The sequence below is a fragment of the Ziziphus jujuba genome, chromosome 2 (assembly GCF_031755915.1).
Source record: "Ziziphus jujuba cultivar Dongzao chromosome 2, ASM3175591v1".
Lineage (NCBI taxonomy): Eukaryota > Viridiplantae > Streptophyta > Magnoliopsida > Rosales > Rhamnaceae > Ziziphus > Ziziphus jujuba.
Window position 1 is genome coordinate 30,564,345 of NC_083380.1, and position 22,938 is coordinate 30,587,282.

The 22,938-nt window shown below is 33.1% G+C and overlaps 4 protein-coding genes and 1 pseudogene across 6 annotated transcripts; 2 read left to right on the forward strand and 3 right to left on the reverse strand.

The window, feature by feature from the left end:
• The first annotated feature begins 260 nt into the window (after window positions 1–260).
• On the forward strand, window positions 261–6,595 carry LOC107419487 (uncharacterized). The gene is made up of 7 exons (XM_016028229.4): window positions 261–1,126; window positions 2,999–3,037; window positions 3,131–3,201; window positions 5,250–5,314; window positions 5,456–5,545; window positions 5,677–5,769; window positions 5,961–6,595. Exons 1-7 carry the CDS (start codon window positions 636–638, stop codon window positions 6,360–6,362), a joined length of 1,251 nt encoding a protein of 416 aa, XP_015883715.2. The 5' UTR covers window positions 261–635; the 3' UTR covers window positions 6,363–6,595.
• A 363-nt stretch (window positions 6,596–6,958) lies between these two features.
• On the reverse strand, window positions 6,959–10,756 carry LOC107419488 (uncharacterized). Of its 3 annotated transcripts, none has more exons than XM_016028231.4 (11): window positions 10,586–10,756; window positions 9,932–10,057; window positions 9,789–9,849; window positions 9,292–9,362; window positions 8,886–8,950; window positions 8,591–8,635; window positions 8,433–8,513; window positions 8,093–8,160; window positions 7,747–7,795; window positions 7,443–7,603; window positions 6,959–7,300 (listed from the first exon to the last, which is right to left on the reverse strand). In XM_016028231.4, the coding sequence occupies exons 2-11, from the start codon at window positions 10,029–10,031 to the stop codon at window positions 7,234–7,236; spliced, it is 768 nt and encodes a 255-aa protein (XP_015883717.3). In that variant the 5' UTR covers window positions 10,032–10,057; window positions 10,586–10,756; the 3' UTR covers window positions 6,959–7,233. The 3 variants fall into 3 exon arrangements, with proteins under 3 accessions (XP_015883717.3, XP_015883718.3, XP_048330377.2); XM_016028232.4 differs by having other exon boundaries at window positions 9,932–10,042; window positions 10,586–10,754; XM_048474420.2 differs by lacking the exon at window positions 9,292–9,362 and having other exon boundaries at window positions 9,932–10,042; window positions 10,586–10,614.
• A 234-nt stretch (window positions 10,757–10,990) lies between these two features.
• Window positions 10,991–13,777, forward strand: LOC107419486 (GPI mannosyltransferase 1). The gene is made up of 4 exons (XM_016028228.4): window positions 10,991–11,401; window positions 11,507–11,689; window positions 12,499–13,046; window positions 13,284–13,777. Exons 1-4 carry the CDS (start codon window positions 11,131–11,133, stop codon window positions 13,593–13,595), a joined length of 1,314 nt encoding a protein of 437 aa, XP_015883714.3. The 5' UTR covers window positions 10,991–11,130; the 3' UTR covers window positions 13,596–13,777.
• A 208-nt stretch (window positions 13,778–13,985) lies between these two features.
• On the reverse strand, window positions 13,986–17,236 carry LOC107419482 (uncharacterized). Its single transcript, XM_016028225.4, has 9 exons — window positions 17,143–17,236; window positions 16,817–17,000; window positions 16,628–16,730; window positions 15,943–16,022; window positions 15,481–15,813; window positions 15,163–15,239; window positions 14,791–14,833; window positions 14,646–14,714; window positions 13,986–14,463 (listed from the first exon to the last, which is right to left on the reverse strand). The coding sequence occupies exons 2-9, from the start codon at window positions 16,868–16,870 to the stop codon at window positions 14,446–14,448; spliced, it is 777 nt and encodes a 258-aa protein (XP_015883711.3). The 5' UTR covers window positions 16,871–17,000; window positions 17,143–17,236; the 3' UTR covers window positions 13,986–14,445.
• A 2,264-nt stretch (window positions 17,237–19,500) lies between these two features.
• On the reverse strand, window positions 19,501–22,394 carry LOC107419485 (uncharacterized; annotated as a pseudogene).
• Between the last annotated feature and the right edge of the window lie 544 nt (window positions 22,395–22,938).

Sequence of the window (22,938 nt, forward strand, 5' to 3'; positions counted from 1 at the left end):
ATCAGGACAAAAAACGACACGTCCCCATCATCAGCTAAACGGCTAAGTTTTCCAGGTTACTTTTTCTCAATTTGATCCATTTTATTAACCCACGTGTCGATTGCTCAGCCGATCAAAGAGGAAAAAGGTGGGTCCCATAGTTAGGGGACCTTTCTGGATGCGTGACGTCATTAACTCATTTTTAGTCTCAAATCCCCGCTGAAATCATTTTCATTCATTGTATTCTCCAACCTAGAAGAGGAAAGAAAACAAAAGAGCAAGAAAAAGAAAGTAGTATAAAGTTTGAAGTGTTTCAGCTTCGCTATCAAAAACTGAAAAACTAGTGTAATTATATAAATATATATATATATATATATATGTATTATTTATTTGAATTTTGTTAGTTTTGTTAGGAATTTTCTAGTTAATCTAAATTTGGTGGAAAAAAAAAAGTGCTAATTTTAGCAAATTTTTTGGGAGGCAAACCAGCTAAAGGTGACGGTGGAAGAAAGAATTTGGTGGTGGTGTTTGGTTTCCGAGAAAGTAAACATCATTCAGGAATCAGATTCTGTTTTCTTTTTTTTTGTTATAATTAAAGGGAGAGAGAGAGAGAGATTGATAATTCGTGACGAATTTGGGATTCAATCTGAGGAAGAATGACAACAGAGGCGGTTTTTAAGGTAAACGAAGCGACGTCGTCGTCGCAGGCGGCGTTGATTCTGACTTCGGGAGCCAGCGGGAGGCTAAACGCGCTGTTATCGCTGCGAGCGTGGAGGAGCTTGATGATCCTCATCAACGCGTTCGTTTTGATATTGTTGTTGCCTTTCCGTGGAAGAAAACGAACGGTGTCGTCGATAACGTCTTCTTCGGCGACTGCGGAGAAGCCGACGAAGGATGAGAAGCAGGAGAGCGGTGGGAGCCACCGGAAAGGAGGAGCGGTGGTGAGAGTTCCGGCGACGATCTTGCCGTGGAAGAGCACTGCGTCGGCGACGGTGGATCCGGAAGTGGCGACCAGAAGATCGTTGTCCATACGGCATGTCATTCGCGATGATGATGAGAATTCATCGAGGGAGTATTCCTTTTTCGTTACGTCCAGGGGTGATACCGTCTTTACGCAATCTTGGACTCCAGTTTCTATCAAGATCAGGTCAATTTTCTTTAAAAATAAAAAACAAAAATTAATTAATTAATTTTACATTATTTGTCAGTATTAATAGTACTATAAATTGTTATTACTTTTGAATAAGATTGTATGATTTTAGGATATTTACGTTTCTGTCCTTGAATCAGTTGTCTGGTTTAGTAATTGGGAGTTGTATTAAGAAAACTTATTGGAAAATGAATTTTGAAGATTGATAATTAATATTGTTGTGTTTTGTTTTCCTGGAAATGTATTTGATTTATATTTTCGTTTGCTTTTTGAATTTTGGCTTGTTTTAATAAGTTGCAAGTTGAAACCAATGTTTTTGGAAATTAAACCAATGACTAAATCTTATGTCTTTTTTTTTTTTTTTTTTTTTCCTGAAAGAATTATTTGCGGAATTGAATTTATATAGATAAATTAGATAGACTTAGTATTTATATGCATGATCAATGGAATTGGAAATAAATATTGGTTGTCGGAGTTAAATCTATTTTATTTAGCGAAGTGAACTCAGTAAGAGGAGCTGAGAGCTTTTCTATCAGAATAGGATGAGGAATTATGGAATAGGTTAGGTTATATGCTTGTTGTTTATGCAGAAGATGGCTTTTAATTCCATCTGTGACAATTTAAGCAAGTATGTGACAACAAACTGCAATGCTTTTACAACCCATGTTTGTTGGAACTGACCAGAGTTTCAAACATTTTGGTTATAGGAATGGCATAGTCTCATACATCAATATTATCATGACCTGTTGTTGAAAACTATGCATATCATATCCGAAAGCAATAATGTAATCTGCAGCAGTAGCCTTTGTAATTTGCTATAGCTGGACCGTGTCCCGAGGATTACAGTACCCAAGCAAGTATAGTTGGCATTTTTCTTCTTCTCTGTATCTTTAAACTGATTATCTTTTGCATGAGGTCCCCTCTTGTTCTTTTTTACTTGTATTGGTTAATCAAAAGACACGGGGTTTTGAGAGACTAATCATTTGTGCCTAGCATTCCCATCACTCTTTTGTTGGTATACAGTTATTTACGGAATCAGTTTTGTCTTTATCCTGTGTTTAGAATATATGATCCACGAGGAAAGGAAAAACGAAGAGAAACCAAAGTCCTCAAATATTTTCATTAAAAGATTAAAAAAAATTTTAAATATTCATGTTTTATTTCACTCTTATACTAAAATTTTCATATTGTTATCATTTATTTTATAACCAAATAATGAGCTGAAATCCTTTACAATTATTTATTTGTTTATTTATTTCCCTTGTTTGGTATTAATTCTACTTCAACATAGACTCTGAACATTATCTTCCTGACATTGCTTGCTGGTATCTAAGCCTGCCTGGTTGCATTGTGTGGAGCATATCTGTTTATGGTCTATTGTCTATGTGGGAAGAACATTACCTAAAACAAAACTAGTAATCACTAAATTGATTGGATTCTTGGACAAGAAAATCATTTTTTTCCTGGACAAGGTGATGGATATTATTCAGGCTTTGCTGGATGTAGCTACTTGATTTCTGTTGGCCTTAATGTATAAATTGTGCGAGTCTAATCCAAACTGTTGTGGAGTTGCTGCTGGGTTTTTCATTCGTTTGATTGAATTGTGAAGTGGTCTTAAAGGTTGGGAAGTTCAGAACTGTTAACTATTCAGGAATCTAGTATGACTTCAATGAGAATGAGGATTGATGAGGAGTTACATAATGCCTTCCTCATTGAACATGTGTATTTTTTTATTTGGAGATCGGGAGATGAGCCCCATTATTAGTTTTCTATTTTAATCTTTTGAGTCTATCCTTATGCATATGTACCTCTGTTTTCATTTTTCTTTAGGATGAGAATAATGCTAAATATATTATCTACACTTTGTAGGGGGCTTGTCGTTCTTATGCATGGACTGAATGAGCACAGGTTAGTTGGTTGCCCTTATGTAAGCTTCGAAGTACTTTTTAAGTTGGTTATGCACTTGATAAATATGTTAAAACATTTATATATTGTCAACAGTGGCAGATACAATGATTTTGCGAAGCAGCTGAATGCCAATGGTTATAAGGTTTATGCAATGGATTGGACTGGTAAGCTCAAAACCAACTTTGACTTCCATCGAGTATAACCTCTTAGCCAGCCGAAGTTATTTCTATGTGCTTGTTTGAGGATGCTATCTAGAGTCCTAAAATAAAAACGACCATTGTCTAGTTGTGTCTCATTCAAGACTCAAATATAGCTCCTTTATTGTTATATGTCTATTTTTCTTTTAAATAAATCATAAATAAATTTTAGTTTCATACAATGTACCAGTTAATCTATTGTTCTTGCATATCGTACTGTGGTAACTCCTTTAATGGCTAGTGTTGCAAGTTATGAAAATTTTACTAAAATGAACTGTTGCTCAAAGCGTTTAAGAAAACTCTGGTCTATGAATGTGGTAAATGATGGTTTCTCTTTCTGTGATGACAATGCGCAACTTTCGTACGTACTTTGTCATTCTTGCGGCACCTTCAAAAGTGTCTTCATGCATCTAAACTAAGTATAAACAATGCGATGCCTCTATATGAGATCAAAATCTTGAAAAAAGAAAAAAAAAAAATGGAGTCAGAGAGAGAAAAGAAAGAAGAGCTTTTATTTAACCCTTAGGTTACTGTTACTAAGAGGTGATACATGGTTACATTTTTTTCTTTTTCTTTTTTTTTTTTTTTTTAAAAAAAAAAGGCGCTGTCTTGGTACATTTAGTTTGATATAACTATCATATAGATTACATCCTAATTGTTTCTTTTTTCGTGTGTAGATGTGCTAGCATTACATTCATGTAGTTTTTTTCCATGCCACATGCATATGTCATTTTCTGAGGTGAATGATACTCCATTTGATGGGTATCCTGAAGACCATAGGAGAGGTAGATAGCAAAAGGAAACCTAGACTGCTTGATGCATATGAGAGACAAAGACAGACCAAGCCTTGCCATTTTCTCCAAAAGAAATCTATATTTCCATGTGTAAGCGTTATTTGCCCGGAGATTATTCAAATGAGAGAGAGGGAAGAGAGCCAGCCATGTTCTGGTGTTGCACTGCCCTATAGCACACCCCATTTCCCTGCGATTTCTAGTTCTGACTTTTTAACTAGTTTGGGCGCCTTTAGAAATTATTCCCTACTAAAAATTTTTCTTTTTAGTACACTCTACACACCTTTCTTCCTCACCCCACCCTTCATATTTTCATATTTGCATTATCCGTCCCTCTCCCTTTATCTTCTGTTATGAGATAGAAGATAATCTCTGTAGAGAGAAGGGGCAATAAATTTTCACTCTTTAACAGTTTTCATATGTCATCCTTGCATTAAAAAAGGTCTTCCTTTTTCTTAATTACTGCTACATAGTCTAGAGATCTCCTTTCTTCAACAGTGCATATATATTTGGATGTTGCAGGGATTGATAATTTGGATGCCCATTGGTGCGAAAAAGTAACATGTGAAGCTCCTCTTAATAAGTAAGCTTATTATTTGTGTGTTTGTGCCTGAACTTGTATGTTTAAGATTGGTAAAGGAAGATGCATGCTTTGGAGGATGCTCCGAAGCATCTGCAGAGATATAAAAAACAGAACAGCTTTTAACTCTTGCTCCTCAGCACATCATAGCACAGGCCTCTGGTCCAGAGGCATAGAGTTATTACGTCATGTTTTTTGAGGTCTCACTTTTTAGGTTTTAAGAATGGAACTCAGATAGGAAATGCATCATTTTCTCTTTGAAACTGTGTCCTTGTATTTTTTGTATTGTGTTAATTAATTATCTTGCCTCGGTTCCTCCCCCTTTCCCCCTTTTAATTGGGTTCTCGAAAGTGTTAGAAATTCCAAATAAAAGAAATTTCTTTAATTTCTTTCCTTTTCGTTATTCAAACATGATAATCCATTTTTCAAAGGGCAGGGAGGGTGGGGGAAAGTATTGAAGTAAACATTTCAGTTCCAGTTTTATTTATAATTAATTAAGAGTTTAGAGAACTGGTAACTAACAGGTAGTGGATAGCCAGGTCTTCCTTATCATCTGCAGTTGCTACCCAGTGCTTCATTATCTTTTCGAGTTTTTGATTGTCTTGGAAACCATACATTTATTCTCACACTTATCTGTTATCTAGGTCATGGTGGGACTGATGGGCTTCATGGATATGTTCATTCTCTCGATTATGCTGTTACCGATTTGGTAAGTTTCAGGGCTCTTTCAACATTGGTTGCTGATGCTGTTATAGAATGGTGTGTATCAAAGAGAAAAATAAAACTTTTTCAATCTAGTAAACATTCATTTATTTGTTTCAATTTTTTTTTTTTTTTAATTTTTTTACAGAAATCATTTCTTAAGAAGGTTTTAATGGAAAATCCTGGACAGAGATGTTTCTGCTTTGGACACTCCACTGGTGCGGCCATTGTTCTTAAGGTATGAATCGTATTGAATGTGAGTCGGTGCATAATAACCAAAGTTGGTAGTAAACTTTTTATATCTTTTTGTCTTCCAACTAACTTAAAACCCAACCAGAATTTCACATTCTATTCTATGAACAACTTTAGGCAATGCTCGATCCAAAAGTTGAAACCAGTGTAGCAGGAGTGGTGCTGACGTCGCCAGCTGTGGGAGTTCAGCCATCCCATCCAATTTTTGTGGTGAGAAGTCTTCCACATAGTTAGTTGTATAAAAAATTATTGTTATCTCATGAATTTTTCAGATGAATGTATAGAGATTTGTCTTTGTTTCGCATCAAGTTACACACCATATATACAAAACTATCATGTCAGTTTCTACACTTTTAAGTTCTTATAATTTTTTCAATTATTATTATTTTTTTTCATGGCAGGTTCTTGCTCCAATTGTTTCATTTTTGCTGCCAAAATACCAAATTAGTGCAGCATATAAAAAGGGCTTGCCAGTTTGCCGGGATCCAGAGGCTCTTTTCACCAAGTATTCAGATCCATTGGTATATACAGGACCTCTCCGAGTACGAACCGGTTATGAGATTCTCCGAATCTCAACCTTCTTGCAGCAGAATCTGAGAAAATTGAGAGTTCCCTTTTTTGTTCTTCATGGCACTGCTGATAATGTTACGGACCCTGAGGGTTCTCAAAAATTATATGCAGAAGCCGCCTCGACTGACAAAACCATCAAATTGTTTGATGGCTTCTTGCATGATCTACTTTTTGAACCCGAACGAGATGATATTATGCAGGATATTATTGAATGGATGAATCAAAGACTGTGATGGATGCAACAAACTGTATTCAGAAAGAAAAAAACATTGTGAAGCCCTACAACCAACGAAAAGAAATGGATAACAAAATTTATTTGGTTGGCGTTTATATGGTCACGCTAGAGGCTTCGCAATTAAGAACAAGAAGAAATTGTTTGGCTGAATAAAACTCAGCATGTTATGTTGAAAACATGGGAACTATTTCTTTTTAATTTAAAAACACAACCTGGAGTTTTAAGGATCAATCTTTAAATGGTATCTATCTGCTCTTTTCCTAGGAAAGATGACGATGATTGTTAGACTAACCAATTGACCAGCTTTCATTTCTGTATCTTGGAACAAAGCTTGTGTGTGACAGAAAATTCTCACTTCTTAGCCTTTGTAGTTCCTGTTCACTTGGTAATCTCAAAAGAAGATTTGGAGTAAAATTGAATTGACCCGCATATTGTGTGAAATTAAGCTGGATTACGTAAACACCAGTATCGAAATTGTACTTACTATTAACGAAATTATTTTCAAGTCCTTTTGTTTATAAAATAGGATTAGTTGATGAATAATTAGGCTTAAGCTCGCTCCTTCAGTTTGTTTTTTAACAAAGCTTTCACAGCTAGGGAAGTAGGTTGCATGCATAAATTTATTTTTGAAATAATAAATAAATTAAAAAACTTAATAGGAGATTTCAAGTATAGCATATCAAGCTTTCAACATAATCAACGAAAGAGTTCAGAAGCTTCCTCCGTGGATGGGTATGCAAACAGGTCCTGCAAGATTTTAACTTTAGCAAAAGCAAGCAGGGAAGCAGAAGCAATAGGTCTTCAAATCACTTTTGAACGTGAAAAAGCTTCTCGGTAGCATTTCTCATTTTTGCAGCCTCCTCTGCATTTTAGTTGAATTTTCTCAGCGTGTTCACATATGTATAACTGGAACACGCTACAAAAAGCTTGCGGAACCTGCAGAAAATAATAATAATAATAATAAATAAATAAATAAAGGTTCATATTCTTTATAATGGGAAATAAACCAGAACAATGTCAAATAAAAAAATTAATTTTTTTCTACTTTGCATTGAATAACAAGGGAAAGCATGCATACCAAACCCATTGGCTTGAATGCCTAGCCATAGCAAGGAAGCTCTTCTGGGGATGCTCATTGAGCAGGCAATGGACCGATCCGCTTGAACATTGCATTGCACGTAAATACGACAACCACATATCAACAGGTCCACTGTACTTTCGTAGTATGTTTGTACTGATCTATGAATGATAAAGAAGAAAACAAAGATAAACCAAACAATTATACATCGATCAGGTAGATAGTAACCAGATAAAGTTCAAAGATGAATAGATTGATGAGAAATCAAAGAAAATACAGACTAACAAAAAGAAAGGAAACATACGAGTTCCCAGGCTTCAATGTTCCTCTGTGATGTCTCATGTAAGAGCTTGCTGTTTACATCATAGATACAGAATATTAAATAAATGTCATGGAATATTGTATTATTGCCACATAGTTGCATAACAAATTCCTCAAAATGGTCATATTGTAATTATTAGCTACCAGAAAATAAGGGCAATCAGTCTTAAGATTGGAACATTGAATTCTGCGCTACAAATGGCCAATTCTTATATATTTCACAGAAATAATACAGTTGCATGAAAGCTGATCAAAGGTGATTGCAGAAGATATGTCCAACTTATAACGATATGAAACTTCAACTTACTACAAGATAAAATTTTACTCACCGTACCCCATGGTGAACATCACGGTGATTGCAATGACCCGAAACACCATAGCTATCAAAGGTAATAATCTGAGAAGAACCCATGAAAATGTAAACATAGAAATCAGAAACAAGATTACTACTTTGCACAGACAAGAATTTGTGATAAAGAGTTAACATATTTAAAGATATTTGAAAAGTATTAAGAAAATATGCAAATGTTATGAAGTTTTGTGTTTCTCTTTTGAATTACTTCCAATTTTATGCTGGCATTTACACAACATATATGTATTGACAAGCTTAGAAAGCCTATTAAAAGGAAAATGATAAACTAAACTGGTTAAGTGGAAAAACGGTCTTACCGTTTCAGTGCCGTGACCGATCACTTCTGCTTTAATAATATCTGCCAACAAATTATGGTTCCAAACTTTGCCAAAACCATCCTAATGATGACAACATCAAGTTATAGAATCCTCAAGACAGCATTTCAAACAGCAGTAAATATATAGGGGAATTGAACCTGCAAATCTGGATGATCCATAACCTTCACTTGTTGAAGAGGAACCTGAAAATATAAAATTCACATCTTATACTATCAACTTAAATTTCCTGGTGAAATGCTTTCACACTGTTCGCTTAGTTTAGGGTAGAACTAAATTTATTTCTGACAACACAAGATTAATTATGCTACTGGGTGAAGGAAAGTTCACAGAAGCAACGGTAGCAATATATACTATGTCAGCAATAGTAGAGGAAGGCTTGGATTTTAGTTTAACTGCCTGCTGAATAGTGAATGCTCAAATCTTTCATATCACCTTGAGGACTGCACAGGCTTCATAGAGTTCTTCTTTTCTAATATTTCCCTTGCCATCCGCATCACCTAATAAGATGAGAAAGTAAAAACGCCATAGAAAGACCTGGTAAGCATTCATTGGGATCTACAAGTAAAGATGGTATTCATAAAGAAATAAAATATATCAACAAAAATATATTAATAAATTCCATCTAGTCCTCTGGTATGAACTACAATTAGAGGAAAACAAATGAAACAGGACAAATATTCCAGTTGTCAGCTGATACTAAAGTAGCTTTGATTTTGGCCCAACTGTAGTATCCAATCGACTTTTTGTTGAATGAATTGGTAATATCTACACATAATGGATGGAAATTGTATATTTGATGACACTTTCACACTGAAATAAAATTGCACAAGTGAATTACCAATTGACAAGCATAAAATGTGAAGATTGTGCCCTCTTGAAGTGAGGTAGTTTATTGTTGGAGAAAAGAACCTGCAGAAATGTTCCTTAAGGTTTCAACAAGCATGAAATGACATAAGATATGCACCGTATTCTGCGACTTGGAAAACAAATCCTCAACTCTGAACATACAGATACCTAAAACTAGGACTAGGAACAAATTTAAGTAAATTAAACAATGCAGTTAGATAGAAGTAGCTAAAATGAATACATAGTATTTAATTGTCAGCATATCCAAACATAAATATAAAGGGAACTAATTATGGATGCATATTGGTGTTTGTATCACCTTGATGACTAGAAAGGATAATAATCTTTCCTTGAATCCCAATCTAACAGCTAAGAAGTACTAACAGATCAAAAGATTAAAAGTACATAAATAAAGATAAATGAAATGTAAACTAATAAGTAAAGTCATTAATGATGCTATTATGGCAAAATCAAGATTGCCAAACTTACATGGACTCATCATCTGGGTGGGCAATAACCAGCAGGACATCCCTCTTGCTAAGATTGCCAACTGATTTAATAGATATGCAGTATTTAAAGCTTAACCACTAAATAAAGAAACCAATATACAAAAAGAACAACAAAGGACTCACCATTACTTAGAAAAGAGCCTTTGGAAGGTGCGAGGAGAATTTTGCATAGAGAAGCTACCCAGAGTACAATCAAAGAACTAATAATCAAAAGCCATGCCATCTAGGATGCACCTGCAAAGTAATCACCTACATGTTTTAACGGACACCAGATTCATCAAAAACAATGAGGTTAAGTCCCCATGGGAGGAGTGGAACCTAGAACAAAACTGTGAAATTCAACAAAAGGGAAGTTTAAGATTTTTCTAATTTTGCAAAATCTTGCAAAACATCATGCAAATTGAAATGCCAATGGCAAGGATCATATACTAATGCCATGGCTAACAACCAGATTTAAGCAGCATTTCATCAAACATGTGAACTGCAAAAGTCAGCTTATCAAGATTAGAGAGTTATATGGCATTTTAATATAAAGACTGTAACTTTGAGCTCAAATTCTCGTTAACAGTTAGCCAAAGAGTTTATAACTAAGCAGAAGATCAACTTAATGGAAACTGTAGATCAAGGATAGAAGAAACAAGTCATGCATAATAGAAAGTAATGTAAAAATCCAAACTTTATTTGGATACGGAGAGAAATTTCAATATAAGAAGAAATTTTTTTCTGGAATAATCAAATTTTGTAGTAAGATCCACTTAAGATATTGAAGAAAAATACCAGCTTTTCAAATTGATGAAGCTTGTAATAAATGTTCCCTTTTTGGAGTTGAAATAGTCTGTCTTCATGCAGAGATGATCAGTACTGGTATTGCATTAGTTCCATTTCATTGAAATAGAAAGGTAAACAGTTAGTAATTAATGATTTGATGAGAGAGAAAGAGAGCAACAGTTTTGGGAAATTAGGGTTCTAGTGAGAAAAGGAAGAAAATGATGACGTGGCATTTAGGACTACACGTGGACAAAGTCAACAAAGAAAATTAAAAATAAAATAAAATCCCAAATGAAAAAATAAATTGAAGTGTATTCATTTTTGATGGAAGAAAGGGAATAAAAAAATTGATTAAAAATATTTTCAATAAAGTTGCAAAAGAGAAAATTAATGTGGGATTTTTTTTTTTCGTTTTTCTTTTTTCTTTTTTTATTCTTTAATTTTTTCATTTAAATGTATTTCGGATTCTGGGTCTTGTGAAAAAGTAAGCAAATACAATAACTAGCTTCTGTGTGTGAGACCGGTCTCACAGTTTGGCTCTTTCTTCTTCATCAATGGCTTTCATGAGCTTCAGTTCTCTCATCGTTCTCTCAGCAATCTTCAGGTTCATTCTGATTCTATACGGAGAATGGCAAGACACTCACATGGAGGTCAGGTACACAGACATCGATTACCTTGTTTTCTCAGACGCTGCTTCTCTAATGACTTCTGGGAAATCTCCCTTTCAAAGATCCACATATAGATACTCGCCTTTGCTTGCATTTTTGCTCATACCCAATTCGATTTTGCATCCTACTTGGGGAAAATTCATCTTCTCAGCTTCAGGTAAGTGAAAAAAATTTACTTGGCTGATGCTTTTTTTTGGCAAAGTTTGATTTTTTTTTTTTTTTCCTTTTTCTCACAAGTGTTTGGTTGATGGTAAAATTGCAGATTTGCTTGTGGGGTTGTTTATACGTACCATTTTGAAGCTTCGTGGGGTGCCTGAAAACTTATGTACTGTTTCTGTGAGTGTTTGGCTCCTCAATCCCTTCACTTTTACTATTGGAACCCGTGGAAACTGTGAGCCAGTTGTTTGTGCCATGGTTCTTTGGATCTTTATATGTCTTATGAACGGTGTAAGCTTCTCTCTTAGTTTTACAATTTTTTTGTTGAAGCACTACTTTTGCCTTAGACGCATCATTTAAGACTTATTTGCACGAGCTCAATGCTAATTTGCATGTATTTTGGAGAATAAAAAATTGTAAATTGAGGGATAGTGATAACTCGAAATTAGTTTAAATTTGGATAAATTGTGGGAACTTTTTTAAAACATTGTATTGTCATATTTAGAATCAACTTAGAAATGGAGTTATTTGAAGGATTATAACTTGCTTTCAGCCTTTCCTTGTGTTGTTAATGAATATCAGTGAATTTTTAAGTTTCTATATGGCAATTTGTGAATCATGCAATGTTGTTTAAACGGGCTTGTGGAAAATTCACACTTCCTTATAATTGCTGGTAAGAAAAGTAAGAAATACCAGCAGATGATATTGCTAAGTGTTTTAACTAGTCAGTAATGCAGATTCTTTCGTTTCTAGGTTCACTGAATCATTTATACTAATCTGCAATTATGAATGGAATATTAAAGTAATTATAAGAGTATTGCATGTCGTCAATGAATAACATGTCCAAATTATCTGTGATATGGATTTTGGAATCGTTGCGTTCTTTGGTTATTCTGCTATGGTGTAGTTGTGTGTGTATTATTTTTTTATAAGAAAACGAAGGTGATGTAAGGTGATGTAATACTTTTTGTATTCTTCTAACATTTGTTTGCCAGTGTAGCCTTTACATTAAATAGCATGATTTAAAGGGTTTCCTTGTAGTTCTGCTTATACATTTTACCAATTTGAATCTAACCTTTTTCATTACTTCTAAAACAGGACGTTTGTTTCAAGCTGCAATCTGGTATGGGCTTATTGTCCACTTCAGAATCTACCCTATAATATACGCACTTCCCATCCTTCTGATTCTTGATCCTCATGTCTTCCGAACCCGTCACAGGCCAGTTCTTCAAAACTGGACTCAAAGCAAACGAAACTCACCTTGGAGCTTTTCTGTTACAAGGCTAGCTGATTTGTTCAGTCCATGGTTCATCATGAAAAGCATATTAACTAGAGAAAGAATACTTTTCGGGCTGGTATCTGGGTCTGTGTTCTTGTTTTGTACTGCTTTTTTCTATTATCTATATGGGTGGGATTTCCTACATGAGGCGCTGCTATATCATCTTACCCGTACAGACCCAAGGCACAACTTTTCCATATATTTTTATCATATCTACCTCCAATATGAGCGTAAACTCATGGTAGTGGAGAAGCTTATCTCATTTCTGCCTCAACTGATAGTTCAGCTTGTTCTCATTTTGAAATTTGCGCAAGACCTTCCATTCTGTTGCTTTGTGCAGACAGTGGCATTTGTTGCATTCAACAAGGTTTGTATTTGATTATGATATTATATAATTTAAACATTTTTTGAAATATTGAAAATGAAAAATTTCCATTGAAACGCATACGTTTCTTACTTGGCCATTTGGTTGATCTATATTCCTAGCAAGCTATCCTCGTTGAAAACCCCTGTTTTGAAAATGTACATACATTAGGCACATGGTTTGAAATAACAAGGATTATGTGATTGAGGGGATCTAATTCTCCTTACTGGTTGTTGGCAGGTAATAACAGCACAATACTTTGTATGGTTCTTTTGTCTTCTGCCTCTGATACTATCTTCAAGCAATATGAAACTGAAGTGGAAAGGCCTTTCTTGCGCAATCTTGTGGGTAGGAGCTCAACTTCATTGGTTGATGTGGGGTTATTTGCTTGAGTTCAAGGGGAAAAATGTTTTTCTTCAACTGTGGATGGCCAGCATCTTATTCTTAGCTGCAAACACGTATCTTATGATTTCAGTCATCCAGCATCACCGATATTTTCCAGTTTTCTCTAGGGTAGAAAATACATCTGATCATGTTAGGAAACTCCAATGAATGAATTTGTTTCAATTAATTAAAAGGTTTTATCTAATTGTTCACTTTTGAGCTCCTGTTTTTCTCTGTAATTCGATGCAAGTTTAGACTTGTGTTATACATTCCTTTTATCTTTCTCATTTATGTTTGATTCTGGTGATTTGGAAATTTATGAAGGTGAACGTAATTTTCCTTCGAACCAAGCATATTTTGATTGAACTGCTTGATTAATAATCATTTTAATAGCATCTTTTACTTCTTCCTAATCTTGGATGATGAGAAAATATTCGGTTTGTGAGGTTCAATTGGACGTTTCATTACTGTCTACTGGTCATATTTGCAGTTCAATTCAGTTTAGCTAGCTCGTATTTGTTCCACAAAATTTCCATGGTAAGTTAATAACGTACGATGAGAAAAGAACCATCAACCTTGGGACAGTCTCATTGCATATCCAACATCTTTCTCCAAAAGTATGGAATTTTCTTTTGGACATAGTACAAATGGAATGTATGAATATAATATTTTTCACTTATTACTTACCACCAAAAAAAAAAAAAAAAAAAAAAAAAAAAAAAGAGCAAAACAAAAAAAGCCATTAATGACCATGGTAAGTCTTTACCTACAAAAAGTAACATGGTTCAAGTGACCATACCACAGCACATGGTTCAACTGGCCTAACTCAAAAAGAATGATGGGTGTATTTTCTACACTTAAAAAGAAACAAAACATCCTCAAGGTAGTCAAAAGAGATGGCAATGGATATATAATCAAAAATGCGTATAAAGAAGATGTAAATGATACTACTGCATTCCTGAGATTGCCAATCGCAAAGTATTTCATAGGCAACTCCTGAAGCATCAAAGATAGAAGTTCATATCTCTTGGCATACCTAAAATGCAATAAAGAACAAAACTTAATTCAGTATAAAGACTACTGATTGACAAAACTAACTAAGAAGTATAATAACCAATCCCTTCCAGGCAAAAAGTTTTTAGCAGAATTTCCAAGTCCCTTAGGAATACATATTAAAAAAAAAAATATATATATATATATATATATGTATATATATACCTCCAATACAGCCTTGGCCTCATGATTAAATGTCTTGCAAAGGATTTCATAGCTCTTTTGATGCCCTATCTGCATAAAACAATAGAAACCAGTTCAAGATACAAGCAAGAAAAACATACATAAACGCATATCAGCAATTCCATACCAATGGATCAACTCTTGATGGTGAAATGGTAGATATAAGATATCTGCAGAAATAACGAATAACTCCAATCATTAGGGCCCAAGCAAATTATTAAGGAAACAAGCGAACAGAACTTAAGTAATAACTTATCAATTTATTGGATAAAGAACAATAACGTGATAAAAATATGTATCTGTTTTTGGAATGATCCACCCAATAACCAAAGGCTCAACACCAAGCAGAGTAGATCTTCAATAATTTGATCAAAAAGTAGCTATTCGTTTCTTAGAAGTTTCATTATGCAGGTTACATTGTCAAGGAAGATCTTATTTTCAATTTAGTATGAAGTTCTAAAATCTTTAGGCAACGATATAATTGAAGAAAACAATTTACCTCAGCTTATTCATGTAGAAATTCATAGCATCTGTGTTTGCTTTCTGAACAGTCAGCACCACAGCACCCATGTGATTCTACGAAAGATGGAAGCCCCAGATTAATCCACATATGCCAACACCAGTAATTCACACAGAATGGATACAAGATTAAGGATGAAAGAGTGTAAAAATTAAATATGAAAAACGAGTCAGCATTAACAGCTGCAGATATTGAGAAATCCTGTAGAGGATCATATCAAGTTGTTAAAGGTTACCCTTCTGCATACCATTATATTTACCATTAATAAAAAGAACATTGAGGCCAAAAAACAACCACCTTTTCTGCAATAAGCTCAATTAGTTGCATTAGGAATTTTCCCAGTCCTTTCCCTTGTACACGAGGCTCCAGTTGTAATTCATAAACATAAAGAACAGGTACCTCTTCCTCTAAGATAAATCGATAATGTACAAATCCAACCATGTGTTCCTTATGTTTCAGACAACTAGCTGAAGTCCTTTTCTCTGCAGAATGCATTGTCAATGACTCACACTGACCTGCATCCGAAGCCTCATAAACAAATATATAACGCGCTTCTGGTGCAACCATTTCCCTTCGCTTTACCTTCTCTTCTACTGACCATTCAGAGCCATATGGCCCCTCCATATTGACCTGCACAATTTTAGAGTAAAGCTGTACTCCATCAATTTATAATGAAGGAAAAAGAAATGAGAGAAGCCAGACATCCTTTAAATTGACAGAGTTAGACAATAGTTAGATCTAACCTCAAAATTTTAATACCTTAAGGAGGTTTTGAATATATTGTTTAACAGGAAAGGATAGCTTATCTCCGCGCCCTGATTCCAAGTACACAGAGAGACCTAGAAATCAGGTTAATACAAAAATCAGCTCGAAGAAAACGAAGCAGCTCTGTACACCATAAACGTAGTTTTGCAAAGTATAAATCACACATTACAAAAGTAAAAAAGAAAAGCAAATCCTCTCCCAAAATAAAAATAAAAAGAAAAAGCTTCCCAAATAATGGGATCAAAGCTCTAACCATCGAACCTAAAAAGGAGTTGAGTTGGAGCTCATCGTTTCGATACCAAAGAAAGAAGAATAAATAAGGTTAAGCACGATTCAAACACAAGACCAGTTAACATTAACTAATCATCAACCTCAAAAAAAAAAAAAAAAAAAAAAAAAAAGTTAAAACTTTAAGAAAACAGATAAGTTTTAACAAGATTGAAATAGCAGGTGGGATGCTTATTGGTTATTTTTATCACTTCTCTGTTCACTATCATTACTATAGTTCTTTTAGTCTTTGCTCAGCAACAAATGGGTAATAACCCAAAATGGGGTCTGCAACCAAAACATAAAATAGCAATAAAAATTGAATCGAAAATCGTAAAGCCTTGAGAAAATGTTCCACCAATACGTGGTGGGGTTTTGAATTTTTGATCCAAAAAATGACAGGGAAGTATACCATTTTTGTCGTAACGACGAAAAGGAGAGAAAGAACAAAGAGGTTCCTTCTCAGAAGAAGCTGCTTTTATCAGTTCATCAATGGCCTTCTTCTTCTCAAGAATCTGCTCAGTGCATCAAACAAAATTTCATAGCTTTGCTGCTTAATTTTATCATTCCTTAAAAAGAAAAATCTTAGAACCATATTTACCTGTTTTCGGTTAATCCTTCTTTCTCTGTTAGTAGACAGCCCCTTTGACTCCATTGCTGTTGAGTAGGCTGTAAACCTTGGCTGCTTTTTTCTTGGACATTGCTCAATAGGGTCTCTACCGAATGTTCTGATTCAGAAGAAAAATCCGGTATTTCTACACAAGCTCTGTTGCTTCTTTTTTTTCCTGAATTTTACAAAAGTCTTTAATAATGGAAATACACGTCAAGGTAATCTTTAGCAACTTTTTAATTCATCACAAAATTATAAATTTTGAATAAAAATGGAAAAAGATTATATGGGACTTATTAATGGTGTTAGGTTCAGACCAGTCCGACGGATAGCTCAGTCGGCTGAGCTTTGGAAATTGGAACGGGCTAGCACTCGAACTGGATTTGGACCATATGTCTTTGAACGGACTACGGGCTTTTTTATTTTTTATTTGTTATTATTATTATTATTATTTTTTTTTTACATTCCGTGAATTCTTTGGAAAATCCAAAAAATAAAAAAATCATTATATTGTGGGGAAGGGAGGGAATATTACTGTGCAACAAAACAGCTAAAAGTATAACATGTGGAATAAATAGATAAAATGATTACATTTTTATTCAGCCTAATTGTTTGAATTTGTTGGAGAAGTTGAAGAATCCTTTTCCAATTTATTGATATGATACAATTGCAATTTCTGTTCTTATTAATTTAATGCAATTTATTGATGTATTTAATAATTTATTATATTTGGGAAGGAAGATAATATAAATAATTATAAATTAAAATCACAAAATATTAAAGGTTGAAGGAAAATTATATTGTCAATGTTTTCCAATTTTTCCAATTGAAATATCATGGTTTTGCACAAATTTAAAAATATAAAATAAAATAAAGATTGTACTACTTTGGTACGATTTCGACCATTGAATCTATTATGCATAGATGGTTTTAAATGATTAGTCCAGGTTTGGATTCTTCATCTTACAAAAATGCAAAATGGATTCAAGCTATCTACAACAAATTCAAACTATTTTGTAGTCTTGCCCTGGCTACAAGCCATGGAGAATACATGATTTTAAAAGCGCTCAATTAAGATACTTCTTCTCAAATATAACGTGGAATATTGACAAAAGTAAAATATAATATAATAAAATTAATTAATAATTAGGAGAAATTTAAAATAAAATAAATTTTTTTTATAGTTAATAACAATATTTATTAAAAATAAAATTAGTTGGATATATATTTTACTATACAATATTTATATAATCTTAGAACAAAGATACCAAAATTATCAGACTTGCAATGACACTAAAATTATTTAACTTTTGGAGTGCTATATTTGGTCCAGCTGGAGTTTGATCTAAATCAGATGTTCTTAAGTAGCAAGTTGTTAGCTTTAGAGTAGTAGATTTGAGGATTATAATCATGATGGTCGTCTAAAAAAAACTTTTGAAGGGGTGAATATTAATTATTTTGTGTTTATATAGATGAGGTCCCCAACAAGAATCTGAACATGTAAGAGAATGCTGAAAAGGATGGTTTGATGTAAAACGTTGTTCTTTCATCGTTTCATTTCTTGCATGGCTAGTTGAATGTTAGAAGATAAAGGAAAAAATAGTTTGTATTAAACTCAAATATTGATGGAAGAGCTTGTTTTGGATGTATGTAGGCTGTATGTAGGTTAATTATTTTAGATTGAACCCAAGGTTGTTTGTGTATTCTTTCTTCTTTTGGTTATCTTGAGTTCTTTCTTTTGTTCTGCAACTTTTTTTGGTTCAGTTTTCTAAAATTGAGGACCTGCATATTTATTAAATTTAAGAAATTTAAAAAAATAATCATTTAAAAGAATATATTCAATTTAGAATTTGAAAGATTTTAAAAATATTTAAAAGTTTAGAGATATTCGATTTAAATTTAAAAGAATCGTTACAAATCCAATGATATTCAATTCAGATTTTAATATATTTTATAAAAGTCGATTAAAATTCAGTTGTATTTAATTAAGATTTTATAGAATTATTTTAAAATCTAATAGTATTCAAAAAGTCATTGATTTTAAAATATTTTAAAAAACCATTAATTTTAATGGATTTGAAAGGATTTTAATAGTGAAATTCTGAAGAAAATTATCAATATAAAATCTATCATTAAATTCAAAGATTTTGTTAGATTCTTATAAATTTTTTATAGAATTTATAAAATTTCGTAACAATCCATTAAATCTTTTAAATCCAATAACTTATTTTAAATTTATTAAACTCTAAACTGAATACACCTTTCTAAATCAATAATAACTAAACGTCACCAACTAGTTTAAAAATTTTGGAGACTTTTATTACCATTTAATTTTGATTTCTAACATAAATTTCCTAATGAATTTCATTTCTTCCATACTTATCCTTTTTTATTATAAATTAAGTATATACCAAAAAAAAAAAAAAAAAGAGAGAAAAAAAAAAAGAGTCCAAGTTTAGCGCCGTTTGGGAGAAAAACAGTTTATTACTATCATCGTCATCAAATAGATTTTTATATATATTTTTTAAAAGCAAATTATTCTCTTTTTGCTGAGAACCATGTATATTCGATATTGATGTTTAGTGTGTCATTATTTTCACCTGATTCAATACCTCGAGGAATTTCACATATTATTGAATCATGGAAGATAAAAAATGCCATTAGTATAACCTCAATACAAAAACATGAGCCATTTTTTACCAAAAGAATAAATAAAATTAAAGGGATTTTCTTTTAAAAAAAAAAAAAAACAAAAAGGGTTAAAACAAAGACTAGGCAGATGTAGTTGTGGAAATTTTTGGAGATTTCACAGCAATTTAGCATGAGCTCAATCAGCATCTTCATTTTGATTCCATGACAAAATCTACATGAGAAAGTGGTTGTCTCAAAGGTCAGGCATGCCCATTCCTGTTTTGGCATCATAAGTCTTCTCCAGCACAACATCCATTGGAGTATCCTTAGGACCAGCTGAAATTGAAGTTCATAAATTCATTATCAGAAAAAATCTCAAACACCATATTTAGGTACCAAGCTATTTTGAGGAATGAGACCAAATGGGAACTATAATATGAACCATATAGCCATTATGAATCAAAGATATTTCCAAAGTCATCTTAACACCTTCATGTTTGCCTATTTTATGATGAGTTAATTTATATATTTAGGAAATGCTGTGCTGATGTGTAAAATGGTTGGGAATGACTCACTAGCATAATGCAGAGTCAAATTCATAACACTGCAACGAACCGCTGAATTTGACTGAAACGGTTGCATATTCCAGTTGTAAGCTATATGCTCTACAAAATCTCAACTTTTAAAAGGCGTGAGACGCTGAGTCAAAGACTTGTGTCATGGTTTATATGATGAAATTGTCGGGTATTCTTCTGATGGCAATGCTAATTGTTAGCATGAAACTGGAGTTACTTTGACACCACAGTTGCAGAACATTGAAAACAGCATACAAAAAAAGAAAGAGAAGGAAGCTGGGATGAAAAAAGGCTTTGGATAAGTACCAACTGTAGGTCTTGGTGTAGTTCTCATCCTTAAGTTCTCATGGCGAGGAATAATGGAACCTGATGCTTCCAAACCTCTGCATACTCTTACTTTTTTGCCATCTTCTAAATACTTAATACCAATTTTACAAGTCTTCCTACAACAGCATAACAAAAAATCTTCAGTTTGAACTTTGAGGTAAGAATTACAGAACAAAACAACACTGATTCTTAAAACAGAAGTTAAAGCACACCTATACCTGGTAACTGGATCAAGAACATGAACATTTGAGGCATGAATAGGGGCTTCAATGGTAACGATCCCACCTTCATGACCCTGCCCTTGATTGATATGTTTCCTAATCTGCAAAGACAAAATACATTGTTCATTTTGGACCCATTTTTATGTGTTATCCTGTATTATTAAAAGCTCATTCTGATAACACAAGCACATAAAACAAACAAAGAAAAGTTGATGTTATAGGGGTCAACTGCAATATTTCTTCATATTATTAACAAAGATAGTTCATTTGCGCTACCCAGTTCTACATAGGAGGCAAAAATTCAGTCCCTTAGCAAGAGAAATCAAATAAAAGTTGGTCAGCTGATTATATTAACTACGGAGGTTGGCAAATTACTCTTAGAGTTCCATTGTCAAACATGTTTTTTTTTTGCATGAAATGTTAGAAATTTTATAGATCTAAATATATGCGATCATAAATTACTAACCTCCAAACGCAGCCATTGATAAATTAGATCTTTAATCCTGCAAAATAGAAAACAATGTAAAGTAGTGCCTATGGACACACTACTCTCCAACCACTCTCAGATCTCTGAAAACCCTAATATCAAAATACCGTATGGCATATCTTTGTTTGCTTGCCCTAGACCTTTAAATAGTCTCTGCAAGTCAGACTTATCTATTAATTTTGACACACATAAAATAATAATAATTTGATAATATAATTATATTAGGAAAAATATGGATAAGTCATTGGGTTTATAAAGAGAGTTGGTCCTCCAGTCCAATGGGCCAACTAGAGTCTTATAGAGAGTGTGTGACCAAGGGCCCTACTACAAAATAATAAAATAAACCAGTCCCATTAATGGCATAAATAGACCCTGTAAATGAGTAATTGATTATGCCAAGTCCACAAATATTAATTTAATTCAACATGAAAGAGAAATTAAATTCAGGAATTTTATTAAGAAACCAAAAAAGATGCCCAATGATCCAATTTTAAAACATATAAAGAAACCTAGAAGAGAATTAGAATATATAGCTTACAACAACTACAAGATGTTGAACAAGAATTCGGCAAATTCTCACTTTTAAACCCTGCAAATATTTCACATCATATCGCCCCCTTCCAACTGCTCTTTCACATGCTTTCTAGTCCTCCTTTTTACTTAAGAAGTAAAGCAATATGAATCACCAAAAGAAAAAAAAAAAAAAAAAAAAAAAAAAGGAAACAATTGCTACTTATTACAGATGCACTAACACAATCTGCAAGAACCACATTGATAAAATATTGGATTCCATTACATCCCCAGAAAATACTTGCTAAAATATCCAAACCAACTATACTAACTCAACTATTGACCCAGAAACAATGTAAGTTCCAACGAATTATAAACCAAAAATACAAAATCTCAATATGATTTGAAATATCCCGGAACCTTAATGATTTCCCTCCAAAGATTAATAGTAAGTAGATTAAAGAAAAAAAAAACAAAATGTGCAAGTCAAACCAACATGAAATATTCATAAAATAACATAGCAAGAACAAGCAAAATGCAGCTAAGCTAACCAGATTTTTGCCTTCATCAAAACATGATTCTGCGAGCGAATAACTGGTTTAACAACACCAGTCTCATCTTTATCTTTGCCCCTTATTATCACGACCTAAACCATCAACACATTAAAATTGAAGGCTCATTTCTCCTACTAAATTTGTCACCCAAAAAGAAAAGAAAAAAAAAAAAAAAAAGGGGACAGAAATTTTCTCTATTCTCATTAAATTATCTCCTCTGACAATCTTCCAGTGTCTAATTAGTTCAGCTGCTTTCCAACCCATTTCCAAAAGGCATATATGTAAATACATATATATGAATATATAAAATAGTTATAGAGAATTGGTGGAAAAGGCATATATGTAAATACATATATATGAATATATAAAATAGTTATACAGTGAGAATTGGTCTACACCATTGAATTTTCTTTTATATGTATATATATATATTTTATATGTATATATATATATACAGAGAAGAGAAAGTAGTTTTACGGTGCGGATAACACCTAAATCGATGTTTTTGAAAAAAAAACGTTAGTTTTACTGTATAATCTATATACATTTATACATAAAAAACCGACATTTTTTTCAAAAAATTTCGATTTAAATATGGTCCACACCATAAAACTTTAAAGACTAAGCAAAAAAACTGAAATTGTACATATTTACACACATTCGTGAACAACAACATTGAAGGAGCAATAAGCAATTGAAATTGTTGGAAAAATTTAATTAAAATTTTGGAAAATACATTTAGAAGGAAACCTTGGATGAATCTGCAAATCCTCTAAATGGGATTTTCTTCTATTTGGAATTGAAGAAC